The sequence below is a fragment of the Ambystoma mexicanum genome, chromosome 6q (genome assembly GCF_040938575.1).
Source record: "Ambystoma mexicanum isolate Mex_15411 chromosome 6q, UKY_AmexF1_1, whole genome shotgun sequence".
NCBI classification, from domain to species: Eukaryota; Metazoa; Chordata; class Amphibia; order Caudata; family Ambystomatidae; genus Ambystoma; species Ambystoma mexicanum.
The window spans coordinates 855,633,540-855,649,146 of NC_090937.1; the positions used below are offsets into that span (position 1 = coordinate 855,633,540).

The following is a 15,607-nucleotide window of genomic DNA, read 5'->3' on the forward strand; positions in this document are numbered from 1 at the left end:
ACAAGTTACATAGAAAAGATTGCCGTGTGGTTTCCATTTGCTAAAACTGATTTCTATCATCAATGAGTGAATTTCACTCTGGTTCTAACAAAGCATTAAAGATCACACAATGTATAAACAGTAAAAGTATTTATGTTATCTTAACTATTATCTGATTATATAGCCAATTGTCCATTGGTAGTTCTGAACACCAGTCAAAAGTACAGATTTCTGTATATCTGAGAAGATTCAAAAACAAGGATGTATCCTGTAGCCCACAATTGAACACTGGTGCATGAGGATAACAAGGTGGAACAGCCAAGATTACGAAGTATTGAAAGACTTGAAACACAAAAAAGGGCAGACAACAAAAAATGTTGTTTACACCAAAGAGAAGCAGAACAGATGTTTCCTATGAGGACAACCCATGCAGGGCTTAACAAAGACAATGGACTTCACTATAAATTTGGCAGTATTCTGTCAGAATTACTGCCAAACTCAATTACCAATACCACCACTCGGTTCAGCAGAATAACTGCCAGATTATGAGTGGCATTATCAAGGTATTAGTCCCAATTCATATAGTCCATAGGGCTTCATGAGGAATTTGAAGGAATGACCGCAGGTACTAATTCTGCGAATGGTAATTCCTCTAAATATTGGTGTTAACACCTTCACTTTACTGCCAACTCAGAATTCATCTGCATGCTAAAACTGGCAGTAATTCTGATACCACCAAAATGTTGTGGTACTTGTATTGTTGCCAAAGACCTTGGTGAGCCCAATGAAAGTTATATGTTTTTAGGATAACATTAAGAACAGTAATGTTCAGTTGTATTATTGGGCTCCAACAATCTTTGGCTGTATGATATATTTACTGCAAAGTAAGTATTTTCGTTTTATCCAAGGTGTAATCTATCATCGAACACAATTGTATGCATTTTTTAATGGCTATCAAGGGGATATAGAGATTTTCTGAGATAATATGGTTCCATTAGATGCGATATCACATAATGTGTTCACTGAGCTTGTTGAAGAAAAAACATTATTGCCAACAATTGCAAACAAGGATGTCACACCTTTCAATGTTACCGAACATCTTGCTTAATACGTTTTGTGACTCTTTGTCATCCATTTTCTTCACCAATAACTATGAGAGTTTTTAGTGTGTTTGACCCACATAGTCAAATAGACTTTTCAAAACATTTTGTATCATGGATATATTTTCACATTGTTTGGTTGCTTTAAAAACATATAAGCAAGCATTACAAAATGGCACTACTGCTACTGTAATTATAGGAGCTTGTTGTCCAGGTAGAGTAACCCAAACGACTCGAAGGACTTGTGTGAAATATTACTTACAATTCATGTACATTTATTACATTCATGCAATTCAGCATATTCCCTATATATTCGGGAAAGAGTTCCTTTACACAAACAAGTCAGTGTATACATAAGAAGTTTCAAAATAATTTTATTTTACAGAGACAAAAGGCCTTCTTGTGTGTGCCCAAAGCATTCCAGTCCTAATGACCATCTTCAGGGACAGTTTCTAAAAAAACAATTGATAAACGAATTATAAACATTTGCCAAAAGGACATTCTGCTTATCTTATCTACTTTGTCATTGTTCTGACATATTTACTAGACTTTGTTTCCACTTCTGTACAACTTTTCAATAGAGTTTTTACAATTGGTGCAAGTTAACCATTCCGGAACCCCATTAGGTATCTGTAATTTAAGGGGGTAAGACCATTTTCACTTTCTTGTCTTGTGAATATAATTCCCAGATTTTCTAAGAAGATGCTAAAAAGGTAACAACTACCTTGTCTTGTTCTCCTTTTTGAGCTTTCTTGGGGTTCTTGTCCAGGTGGCCTGTGTCAGGGATATCTATAGTTAGAGTTTGTGCATTTCGATAACTTAGTCTAACATTGCTTAAAATATTCATGGTTCTCTTACCTTTTAAGTATTTTGCAGTGTTTGTATGGTACACCAGGACTGCAGTGCTGCAGTTTCCTTGTTTTTCTCACTCTGCTTTTATTTTGAAAATGGCACCGGCAAATGCATGCGCGATGATGTCATCAACGTGATGATGTCATCGCGCGCCAGCAGCCATTTTACATTCCTTTGTTAAATAAAAATCTGACATGGTAGATTCAATTTGTTTAAATACCAATAGTACCAGACTAAGGTTTCCATCTTTTAGCTGAGTATTTGCCTCACAGCGGCAGCTGCATAGATTGAGGCAGTGGTGGCAGACTCAGCTACCGCTGTGTCAGCAGGTGCAGTTGCTTGGTTCTGTGCCTGCATGTTGTTGCCACTTGGGTGGGTGGGTTCTTTGTCAGACAGCCCAGCAATTGTCGGAGGTGGCTTAGTGGTGGGTGTTGCTGTAGCCTCAGAGATTGGTGACATGACCATTGCAGGTATGCCTGTGCCCCCAGTGATGGCAGCAGTAGTGCCTTTTGACAGGGGTGTATTTGGGGTCTTCTGGGCACTTCCCTTCCTAAGTGCGACATGTCCTGGACCCTTTTTGCCACTTTCTGGGACAGTTGTGCCAGATGTGCTGCTGCCCTCAATGGGGTCCTGGGTGTCTTGTATGCCTGTTGTGAAACCAGAAAAGTGCATTAATACCATTGTTGAAATATTGTAGGATGTGCTCTCATGTAGTGTTATATGTACTATGGGGTCACAGGGATACTACAGGCCCATGGGGGCCGTCTTCATGTGGCAGACAGTATGATGTTTTACTGGCTTGATGGTTGGGTCGGCATATCAACAGTCAGGAATGTGTGCTTGCTTGGACTGAGGTGTCATGTGCTTCACAGTTGTGCCACATAATGCATTCCCATGTAGTGCTGCTCAATGTTGTTTACATATCCTGTTGTGCTGTTAGCTGAGGAGTGCCCTGCAGCTATGGCGGTGTGAGTTAGAGATTGCGTGAGACACAACCTTCATGGAGGCCTTGCTGCTATGTGTCTATTGCTCTTGTTGTCAGTTTGAGCTACACTTCTAGAGTTGTGATTTAGTGCCAAATGTTACGTGTGTGCCAGCAGTTTGGCTGATGTGTTTGTACATCGGTTCTTGGCATGCTGACAAGGGGTGGTGGCAATGTGACATGTGATTGGGTGACTGTCCGTGATACTTGCTGCTGTTCCATGGTAGTTGTATGTGTCCTACATCATGGCCTCCTCCTTTTACATGGACAGTATTTTAGGGGCAAAACAAGGGGGGTTCTGGGAGTCCCTCTTCTGGCACGCACATGGCCCATTGACCTGTTCATGGGTGGATGGCCCCCAGGAGAGTCTCAACCAAGTCTTTAGCTCACTATCCCTTTCATAGAGGAGAAATATCCCTGCATATCAGTCTTTGTCCTGCCCAGGGGCAGTCCATCACCAAAAATCTAGGCAATTCTCCTCTGAACAAGAGTACCAACAGCAACCCCAGACACGTGTTTTGGTCTAGTCAGGCCTCATCAATGAGGTGGAGCTGTGCCTCTCTAAGAACAGTGAGCCGGGGGACTACGTCGGGATTCCACTGGTAACAGGGTGAAACCCAAAGTTACTTAATAAACAAAACAAAGGGTGTTCTGGCCGTCCCTCTACAGGCACAAACACAGCCCATTAACCTGTTCTTGGGTGGATGGCCCCCAGGAGAGTATCAACCAAGTCTTTAGCTTACTGTCCCTTTCACAGAGGAGAAATATCCCTGCATATCAGTCTTTAGCCTGCCCAGGGTCAGACCAGCACCGAAATGCTTGGCAATTCTCTTCTGAGCAAAAGTACCAACAGCAACCCCAGACACGTGTTTCGGCCTAGTCGGGCCTCTTCAGTGAGGTGAAGCTGTGCCTCTCTAAGAACAGTGAGCAAGGGTGTCACGTCTGGATTCCCCTGGTAACTTAGGCTGAAACGAAAGTTAAGCCTTATGTAAAACAAGCAGGGTTCTGAGAGTCCCTCTACTGGCACGAACACACCCCATTGACCTGTTCTTGGGTGGATGGCCCCCAGGAGAGTCTCAGCCAACCTTGCTCACTGTGCTCAGAGAGGCACAGCGCCACCTCACTGATGAGGCCCAACAAGGCTGAAACACGTGTTTGGGTTTGCTGTTGGTACTCTTATTCAGAAGGGAATTGCCATAGCATTTCGGTGCTGAGCTGCTCATGTGGGCGGGACAAAGACTGATATGCTAATGTATATTTCCCATCTGTGAATGGTACAGGAGGCTAAAATGTGGCTGCAGACTCTTGAGTGGGTACGTTCCCAAAGAACCGGCCATTTTTGCCGTGTTCGTTCTCGCAGAGAGGCGCCTATGACAAATTTTTGATAGTTTCAAGGGCCTTTTGTCTAGTCACCCTAAGTTTCCCAGGGTCATCCAGACGTGGATCCCTTGCTTACTGTGCTCAGAGAGGCACCGCTCCACCTCACTGATGAGGCCCAACAAGGCTGAAACACGTGTTTGGGGTTGCTGCTGGTACTCTTGTTCAGAAGGGAATTGCCATAGCATTTTGGTGCTGGACTGCCCATGTGGGCGGGACAAAGACTGATATGCAAATGGATATTTCCCATCTGTGAAATTTACAGTGAGCTAAAGTGTGGCTGCGGACTCTCGAGTGGGTACCTTCCCAAAGAACAGGCAATTTTTGCCATGTTTGTTCTCGCAGAGGGGCCACTGTGACACATTTTTGATTGGTTCAGTATTTTAGGCGGTTCACACCTTCCATGCCTCCTGATGTACTCTCCTGAGGTGTCACATTGATTGCTTGTGCATTGTCTGGGTTAATTTCTGCTGGATGCCTGGAAGTATGTGTATGTCGATATGCTATTAGTGTTGTCCAATGAGCCCATGATTCACTCATGTACTCACCAGGGACTTCCTGGCTGTTGGCTATGACCTCTTCCATTCCCACACCCTCCACGCCTGCTATGTGGAAGATGTTGCTCACCTTCTCCTACCAGGTTGTCCACTGCAGCAGGTCAACAATTCCTCCGCTAGTGGCTGATGTCTCCCGACGGTGTTTGGAGATGAGGGTGCGCACTCAGACTTTGAGGTCGTTCCACATCTTGCACATGTACTCACAGTTCCATGGGACATGTCCTACGGAGAACACCTTTTCTTGGATTTCAGGCACACTGAGCTCCTGCTCTGTGATTCTTTGCTTGCGTAGCTACATTTCAGGCATTGTGCCCTTGCTTTTGCCTCCCGACATGATATTTGTGTGTTTTGGGGTCGGATGACACTTCCTTAATAGTGATTTTGAGTGGATAGGGTTTTTAAAAGTGGTCATGGCTGAACTTCACATTTGCGTCATGACGAATTTTCCAGAATTACTGAAAAGTAAATACGCCAATTTTGGTCAGTAACAGTACTTCCGCCACAATTTGGCAGATTTACTGTTGGTGTAATGTTTTTGGCCAGTGTGCACACGATTTGATGGAAACTCTGCCTGGATGCGCAGCAGTATCGGTAATTCCGCCTGATGGAATTACTTACAATTTTTCGCCAAACTCGTAATGAGGGCAAAATGATCTTTAGTTGATGGGTTTGTCTGGTCATTGAACACTCAGTGACCATCCTAGAACTGTTTATAGCAGAACTTAGACGCATTGTAAAAAATGCATTATTTATATTAAAACTGGACCGCAGCCTCTCCCCAACACATGTTGCACTTAACTTCTTCTCAAGACCTGCCATGGTAGATAAAAAGAGTCAGGCAATATTGCCACCACATATAATAGCTACCATTTCATCCTCTACATACCCTTAGAGAACTTTCAAGATAATCTCTGCGGCATAGATTCTCTTTTCAGGGGAAAATGAATCTGCATATTGGATCTCAAGTATGTCTACCTTTGCATTCTGATGTGGCCACAGCATCTGTTGCCTTAGATTTTTCATGGCAGGCAGTGAGATCTTTTCCTCTTGGCCTAAACTCTGCCTCTAGAGTGTTCACAAAATGTATGGTCTATCTGCCCTCTTTTATTTTTTTCATTATTTTATTGTTTCAAGCGCGGGCCTACCTCGAGAGCAGCAGAGCACTCTGCAGACTCTGGGTAGCCAGCATTTGGGCTGGCATCCTTTAACAGTAGTGCAGTACTGTGAGTTCTGTGTGTCGATATGTGCATCCATTGGAATTAGTCTGTGGTCAGGTATTGTAGAAAGAGCCATGTTTTGAGAGATTTGCGAAATTGGAGAAGTGTGGGGGCTTTCCGAGCCGACACCGGGATCGAGTTCCAGAGGATGGCTGCATGACAAGAGAAGAATTGTTTGGCCGTCCTCTCTTTGCAGACGAGTTGTGATTCAAGCCGGTTGGTTGATTTTCTGCGCGAGGAGCGTGTGCTACCAGATATGTGGAGCTTAGACACCAGGTACGCTGGTGTGCTACTGGTGACTGCTTTGTAGATGATACATGCAGTCTTGAACGGTATCCTGGCTTGGAGTGGAAGCCAATGTAGTTTGCACAGGGTGAGGTTAATTTGGTCGAATTTCCATGCTCCCGTAATAAGATGTGCTGCAGCTTGGTGGACTGATTTTAGGGGAGCCAATGGAGCAGCTGGGAGCCCTTCCAGGAGAGCATTACCCCCATCGATGTGCAAGACTACAAGGGCCTGCTCTACGGTCCGGAATCCCTGCTGCGGGATGAAGGGTTTGATTTTTCAAAGGGTAGAGATTCTGAGCCACACTATTCGACCCTTCTTGGCTATGTGTTTCTAGAAGGACAAGCTGCTGTCAATGGTGATGCCTAAGGATTTTGCTGAGTCTGAGAGTTGTTGATCAAATCCTTTTAGGCGCATACCATTGAGCCATTGTTGGACAAGTTGTTTTTTTAGTGGGCAGACCGATGAGGACGAATTCAATCTTGGATGGGTTTAGTTTGAGGTAGGCCATCGACATCCAGGACTGGATGATGACTAGATAATCTGGAGATGAATGATGTACTGCATGCTATTTACTCTCATGCACAACTGAGCATCGTCTGCGTATTGTTGAATGGCACTTTAGAGTTGTGGGTGTTCATGTATACCCCTAACAGCCATTCCCAAGGTCTGTCTGATCTTCAGACTCTGTGAAGCAATCTGTTCAAAAGTGCTTTCTTGGTCAATATGAAGAGGTTCTCCTTAATTTCTTGTAATTGGCTGTGTATAGTACATGGATTCAGCCCAGGTCTTTATTACAGAGGAAAGGATTTCAGACTTATTCAGCGGTTACTCACTTCTGTCACAGGAATACATTGACATCCTGCTGGGTTTGGCATATACAGTGCCTTGTGGCCTCCCATGTGCTTGTAGTACCCTTTTCCATGCTACAATAAAGAGGGTTTAGCTTCACCTGGCCCAGAGCTCAAATCAGATAATATACTTGCAATTGATTACAGTGTCCAATCCTGCACATGTTATGTAGGTCTAAACTATTGGTTGGAAAATGTGAATGTCCACACCAGAATTCCTTTCTCAAACCTGATTCCTATCCAGACAGTCGCGGCCGACTCTTCAGTGTTTGATTGGGGAGTCACCCTTCAGAAGCTTCAATTACACAACCAGTTGATCCTGAGCCTGCAGTACGGCCATGTTTTATATAAACATGCTGGGGGCATCTCCCTATCTGTGCCACCTGGTTCTGCAGAAGTGGTAGTATCCCAGCCAAGGTCTCCTCATTCAGGATGCTCACCTAGTGGGGATAAGAATACAGAAGTGGATCTCCTAAACTGGATTTGTCATGAAATCTATGAGTAAGCGCTTAGTCACGATATAGCGGCCGCATTATAGAGGTGTTTGTACTTTCCTCAGGTAGATCCGTTTGCCACGATTCCCAAATGAAGGTGCCATAGATGTATGGGCCCCAGATGCCTCATTCATTCATGCTTAACGGCGGAAGGATATCAGCCTATAGCTTCCTTCCTCTTCCATTGATTCTTAAGATTCAAGGCAGGTTTAGAGAGTCACAGAACTGTACTCTAATCATGATGGAACAATACTGTCCTGCAGGATTTTGGTTCTTGGACCTCGTTCACCTGGCCAGTCTTTCTCCTAGGTTCCTACATGTGACAATGTCAGAGATCTGACCCTATCAAGAGGGGATGGGGCCCCCTCTCAGCCTGGGGATGGGGGCCTACCCTGGGGATTGCTGGAGCCAGCACAGCTCCAGAGACGTGATGTGATAATTGGTAGGGCCACAGTCCATGTGCTGCATCTATAAAATGAGTACCACTGCCAATCACCCCATGTCTGCACTGCTCTCTGGCCATTTTCTTTCTGTTTGTTCCATAGGCCTTCCAATACTGGCGGCTATAGCGCTACGCGACCACCACCAGCAAAACTCCAGCGCTAGCAAATGCACGGAGCTCTTCAGTAGTGTTCATATGCTCAGGCACCGCCGAGCGGTTCCGTCCTGAAGCCGGCATCTCTAACCAGCCATAAAGCCCTCTTGCGAACTTGGACATTAAAAGCAGCGGGCCTCAAAATTCACCAAACATATACAACGATGAACCAACCATCTTCCCAGGAGCTCTAAAATCTTTAAGGCATTACCTTCCACATACGCTATTCCATGTTGTGTAGCAGTGGATGTACTTTCACTGATATTCTCTACCTCGCATTCCCAGTAGCGTTTCTAATATACCTTTTAGTAACCTGTTGCCGACAACATATTACCGGTCAAGTGGCACCGTGAGTAGGGCGATCGAGCTCGCTTTGATATCCGTGCAGAGCCTGTTAACGCAGGTTCGAATCCCGGCGGGGCCAAACTCAGCCTTTCATCCTTCGGAGGTCGATAAATGAGCACCACACACCGTGGGTAATAATAAGCAGCGCTCAGATACCAGAGGGTTCGTAGCGCTATATAAATGCGAAATTATTATTATTACAAGGCCTCAGTGGTCATCAAATTGAACGTGCATATAACACTTGTCATCTATGACACTATAAAACAGTGCAACTGCAGCAGCAAGGCTATAAAAAGGCATGGTCTATAATTACAGTTTGTCAGTGCTGTGTGTATTCGTATTCTTCAATTGTCTTGTGTGGCATCCAGACTACAGATATGTTCAGTATTAGATAAGCTCGCTCTTTGAATGATCAGCATTTTCATCTCCTACTGAATCCAGTCATTCTCTGTCGTTGTGTGTGATACAATAAGCTGTGTTCCCCTGTGGGTGCATCATCTGTGGAAAGAGAAATAATATGATGGAATGTGTTTAGTCAATGCACAATCTTAGTGCCTTTTGTCATTTTTACAGGGTTGGCAACAGTTGAAGTCTATAATGCCAAGGCAAATGAATGGTTTCATGTTGCTCCAATGAACACAAGGAGAAGCAGTGTTGGAGTTGGCGTTGTCGGCGGTAAGTATGGCTAGATGTTAAATTCAATTTAACCATTATAACCTTCAAACTTACAGGCTCATGAGCCTTCTTTTCCCGAGGTCTCCACTGAACAGAGCCATTTGAATCTTCAGCTATGTATGCCCTCAGGAAGTACAGAGTATGCCTTTTTATGAACATTAAGGGCCTGATTACGAGTTTCACTGTAGTAGTAAAACACCCACTAGTTGCCATTAGCGAGGGTGTTACTGCTCTGCCAAATTATGAGTTTCACTTTTGAAACTCCTGTTACCAGCTGGTTTTGTGTGGTGGATTTTACAGCCACACAAAACCAGTACCACATTCTGTCATTACAGGGTGCCATATTACTGCATGCAGTAATTGCCATATCCCCATGGAGTCCCCAAAATTGGGAATAACTGTATGGTCCACAGGACTTTTTATCTTGCGGGCCTACCAAGCCCCCGGTAATTACTACGTGCAGTAAAGGGAAATGAGTTTGGAGGTATTACATCCTGTAATACCTCCCCGCTCACAATCAGGCTCCAAGAGGGTTTTGATGGTTGATGGTGGACGACAAGGCTCCTTGCACATGAATGTTTAAGAGCTCACATCAAAATCAAGCACCCATAATTTAGGGGGACTCAATAATGAGCCCTTCTCTTGCCATTGTTTTTAACCTACACCCTCCTGTACCACAATCACTCTGTACACGTCACACTCATGCTCATCCATACGATTGACATCCAAAGTCACAATCTGCACTGCCTTAGCAACACTCTGCACGCACTCAGCCTGCAGACCCTCATACAGTGCACCAAAGGTCACACGCTCCAAACTCACTCACCATGAGAGGAACATGCACAACTTCACTTTGAACGCCTTCGGCATCCCTCCAATATTGGAAAATTAATAGACTCGTGTGCTCTTGTGCAGCCCCATTTGAGCAGGTTCACACATTTTTTTAAACTAGGCACTAGGTTGGTACTTTTCAGCACTGGCTGTTAGGGAGAATTCTCTGTTTAGGCTGAATTTCCCTGCCTAGTGAGTCCCCCAGCAGCTTTGCTGGATTTCTGGGGTTTCTTTTTTCTCCTGCCAAGAGTGAGACTCTTTTACCCTCACTCTTGGGCATGTTTGAAGTGTGTTTCTTGGGTTTACCTTGTGTTGAATGGGCTATGGGGTCTTTTACCCCATAGGGCCTCATGTGTTTTTTTGATATGGGTTACACAGCACCCTCCGTGCAGTAACCCAGGGGCGTCCTAGGGACTCCCCAACATAGACTCCATACCCTGGGACTGACTACTGTCTCCCAGGGCATGTAAAGTCACCAAAGACTTTACTAGTCTTAAATCCTGAACAGAACCAGTACAAACCATCATATTGTGGACGTACTGGCTGGGGCAATTCGATTGCCCCAGGGTCTGTTAGTCGAGGGGGCACGTCTCCGTCCCCCCTGATCGAGTTTTGGCTGGTGGCAGTGGAAACTACTTTTTATATTCAACCGCGAATATTTTCCTATGGGATTTCCCATTGTTTTAGGCTAACATATTTAATTATTTATTTACGGTAGCCTCAAACATACCGCCGGTTTATATATTTATTATTATAACTCCGGTTGGGATTTTTTGCCAAAACTTGATTCTAAAATGGCGTTGGCGTTCGCCTCTGTAACTCTGACCCAAAGTGGAGCCCTTTGTTCCACTTTTGGTGGGCTTCTCCACAGAAGCCCTCCAAAGTGGTGCCACTCTGTCTGGGGTACTTAGGAGGGGTGGAGGGGGATTTAGGCACCCTGGACTGAGTTACCTTGGTAACTCAAGTCGCACTCCGTCCTGATTGGCCCAAGTGGTGAGCCAGCCGGCTCACCACTTAGCATGTTTGAGTGACAGCTAGGCTGGGTGAATGGGGGTTTGCTGCATAAAAGCAGGGCTTTGGGGACTGGAACTTTAGAAGTCGCCACAGGACCAAGAATCCGACGAGGGGAGGGCTGAGCCGACCTGCTACGACGACACCACCCGGTGGAGCCCTGCTGAACCGTCTCACCACTTTTCCCAACGACCGAGGAGAACTCTTAACGGAGTGGCTCCTTCCCTTGACTGGTGGGGACAACCAGTTTTCACCTTCTTTCCGCTTCTTCGAGGTATCTCGTGGCCGCCTTGCCCGTGCCAAGCACCCCGGCAACCGGAATACCACATTTTTACCACAACCGCGAAAGTCGGTACAACCCTTTAACCGGAAGACTCCGCGGCTGGTTTCTTCCCGGGCAGTGCAACGACCTTCTTCTTCTGCTCTTCAGCGAGAACTTCTTCTTCCCTGACCGACGTCGAGCCTTGCTGCCACTGCCTGGAACAACTGCCACCGCTGGAGGATCCTTCCCGTTTAAGGTACTGTGTTCCGCCTGGCTTCCCTTGCCACCGATTGTACGGGGTAGTTTTAGCCCCCGGCTTTCGAACCTGGGAGTGCCTGGGACACCCTGGCTAAACTTTCTAAGCCTCTCTAAACTCTTTCTGAACTCTTTGCAAGACTCTGAATCCCTAATAACTGTGTGATCTTGGGCACATTTTCGCTCTGTCTGCTCTAAGAGTGGGCCCTGCCTAGTGACTTTTGCTCACCTGTGACTTTGTGCTTCTTTGAGCCTACTGAAAGTGTTCTTGACCTTAGAGTGGTGTGTTTATCCTAATTTTGCTCTTTTTCCCTCCCTTCTTTGAATCACTAGAGTGTCATCTAACGTTAAGCACTCACCTCTGTTTGAATTATGTGGTGTTAACCAAGAGTTGTCTAGTTAGGAATAAGGGTTGGGACTGCTTTCCATATAACTGTGTTTGAAGTGTTTTGCTATATATTGCTAGAGTGTTTTCAACTTATGTGTTCTTAAAATAAATAACTATATACTTTTGAAACCAAGCTCTGGTCAGTGTTTGCTTGTACTATTGTGTTTGAGCACCTATGGTGTATACTTTGCATACTGCCTAACTCTTCTTGAGGGAAGTCTGACTGCTCAGCCACAGCTACCAGGTAAATCTGGGTGGTGCAGACTGCTACCAAGTGGGTTTACTGCTATACCTGTAGTCTTAAATCTTTTGCAGTGTTCCCTAAGGGAACTGCACAGGTTTCTGCCTAACACTGGTGTACAGCGGTGGGATTTGTATTGAGTATACATTTTGGTGTGCTTTAGATACCTTAGTGCAACTAACCACAAAGCTTAGCACTGTAAAAGTAATCCTCTAACATGTCAGTTATAGAAAGCTATAGTCAAGAGTCCCTTGCAGCCAAAACTGCTGATTGTTTAAGAGTGCTCTGTAAACATAAGGATCTCATGACTAAGGGCAAGAAAATGGAGCTGATTGAAAGATTGTTAGCTAACCAAAGTCTGGGTGATGGTTCAGAGGAACCTACCACCCCAGCAAATGTAGATGACAGTATTGAAATTGACATAGAACAAAATGTTGATGATTTTGAGGAAGAGTCAGAAGAGGAGGGTGAGGCTGTTGTGACTGTCCCCCCTAGGCCTCTGCCTGCTCTACCTGCTGTGCCTACTGGGCCCTTACCAGGCCCCACATTTAGTCCTCAGTACTATGAACTAGAGAAAATGAAACTAGAATTGGAGTATAAAAAACTTAATGCTCAAACTGAAAAGGAACTAAGGCTAAGGGAAATGGAGCTCAAGCATGAGCTAGAAATGAAGAAATTGTCTGTTGAGAATGCTTCTCTCTCTGGCTCCTCTAGAAGTTCCAGTCCTAAAAGACCCCGGATGCCTAAAGAATTGGTTGGTATGTATGAGCCTAAGTTGGATGTGTTGGATTGGTTGTCTCTGTTTGAATATAATCATGGGCTCCAGAACATCACAGGAAATTACTTACTCACCTGGTTGTTCTCTAGGCTTCCCCCTGTTGCAACTGATGTGGTAATGGAGATGGGGGAGGAGGATAAGAAGGACTATGAATGTGTGAAACTAGCTTTGATAGCTAGGTTTGGGAAGACCCCTTCCCAGTATCTTAAGAGGTTTAGGAGCCTCAAAAAGCATGATGGTACCCCTTGGGCTACCTGGGTGAGTGAAGGGTTGAAAAACTTAGAGGGATGGATTAAGGGTTACAAGGTGAACACTTATGAAGGTATGAAGAATTTGTTTATGTTGGAGACTATTTATGATGCCTGCTCTCCTGAGCTCAGACAACACTTGGCTGATTCCAAGGAATTAGATTCCCGGAAACTAGCTAAGGCTGCTGACTTGTGGGTTGCCAACCGGGCCACTCACAAGGACTCTGGGGTAACTCAGAAAAAGGATGGGGAGAAACAGCCTAAAAAGGACTCTAAAGAGAATTCTAATACTACAAATTCCAAAGAGGGCCCCAAACAAAACTATAAGGGTAAGCCACGAGGGAAACCAAGTCAGGCTAGTGTACCTTCTGGTCCCAGACCAGAAGGAGGTCAGAACAAGCCTCCATTCCAGCGAGCCTTTGGCTCATGCTTTGTTTGTAAGGCTACTGACCATGTGAAAGGAGATCCCAGATGTAAGGGTAAACCTTCAGGGGTCCAGCTTGCCTCCTTAGCCTTCGCTCCAGAAGAGGAAGTACATATGGCAAGTGGAAACTTTCTATTACTGGCTGATGAACCCACTGGAGTCTCAGCTAGTGTTTCTTTAGTCTCTCTGGGGTTGTGGGAACAACAGAACTTAGATGTCTATAACTCTATCCCAGATAATACTAAAGAGTATTATAAGGACAGCGTCCAGGTGAATGGTCAGGAGACTCCTGCCATTAGGGACACTGGAGCCAGCATAACTGTGGTGGATGAATCATTTTTCAAGGCAGAGGATGTTGCTAAGGCACCCAAATGCCTCACCAAGTTAGCTGGTGGGCCTGTGCAGATGTGTCCCCAGTTACCAGTCCTCATCCAATGTAATGATATGGCTGTGAAAATACCTGTCAGTGTACAATGTGAAGTGCCAGGTAGGGTTCTGTTGGGTAATGACCTCAAAGCTCTTGGAGTTGTGTCCCATACCCCCAGACCACCTAGCAAAAGGTTACAGGAGCTCACAAAACCTGCAAGAGAGAAAACCCTGAGAGGGTTATCTCAGGAGATGATGACAGAAATCACTCCTCTCCCACTGGAGCAACTTACTGCAGTAACAACCAGAGCAGGAGCAAAGGGGCAACCCAAGACTCCTAGGAAAAAGCCAGCAGCAAGCACTCCAGTGCTTCCAACAAGGACTTCCCCTAGGTTGTCCAAAGTTACACCTGTAACTCCACCTCCAGCTGAGGCTGAGAGGGAGGTACAACCCTGTGTGGTTGAGCTAGACTCTGAGGAAGAGCTACAAGGAGGCCCAAACCTTATTGGAGATTTGGACCCTGAGGACCATCCTGAGCTGCAGTCTTTACTGGCAGAAGGTGGACCTAGCAGGGCAGCTTTTCGTAAGGGGCAAAGAGAATGTCCAACTCTGGAAGGTCTCCGCCACCAGGCAGCTTCTCAGGCTGATGGGCAAGAGCCTGGGAAGTATAGGTTACACTGGGAAGATGGCCTCTTCTACAGTGAACCAACTGAGTCTGAACCTGGAGACTACAAGCGGCTTGTAGTCCCCCAAGAGAACAGACAACAGTTCTTACAACTAGCCCATGAGATACCTTTGGCTGGTCACTTGAGTTTCAAGAAGACCAAGGAAAGGCTCTCTCTCTACTTTTATTGGCCAAAAATGGGGGCTGAAGTAGATAGATATTGTAAGAGCTGCCATACCTGCCAGACTTCTGGTAAGGTTGGTTCCAAGAATGTGGCACCTTTAGTGCCTCTCCCAGTTGTGGGAGTCCCATTTGAGAGGGTAGGGATTGACATTGTTGGTCCCCTTGATCCCCCAACCTCCTCAGGCAACAGGTTTATACTTGTTGTAGTAGACCATGCTACTAGGTACCCTGAGGCAATTCCTATGAGGACTGTTACGGCTCCGGCTGTGGCTAAAGCCCTCCTTGGTATTTTTACCAGGGTTGGGTTTCCTAAGGAAGTAATCTCTGACAGGGGGTCAAACTTTATGTCCCACTACATGAAAGCCATGTGGAAAACCTGTGGAGTTACTTACAAGTTCTCAACAGCATACCACCCTCAAACAAACGGGTTGGTTGAAAGGTTTAACAGAACCATGAAGAGCATGATAGGTGCTTTAGAGGAACCCCTTAAAAAGAAGTGGGGCCTTCTACTGCCATGCCTTCTCTTTGCTTATAGAGAAGTCCCTCAGGAGGGAGTAGGTTATTCTCCCTTTGAGCTTCTCTATGGCCATCCGGTCAGAGGTCCATTGGCCCTGATTAAGGAGGGATTGGAAGGTGCTCCTCCCCTC

General features: G+C 45.6%; 1 protein-coding gene across 1 annotated transcript in view; it reads left to right on the forward strand.

The window, feature by feature from the left end:
- The window catches only part of KLHL2 (kelch like family member 2), an 864,825-nt gene that overhangs the window by 749,779 nt on the left and 99,439 nt on the right, over positions 1 to 15,607 (forward strand). The window contains exon 11 of the mRNA XM_069631381.1: positions 9,208 to 9,309. Within this exon, the coding sequence (XP_069487482.1) occupies positions 9,208 to 9,309 (102 nt within the window). The remainder of the gene's footprint in view (positions 1 to 9,207; positions 9,310 to 15,607) is intronic.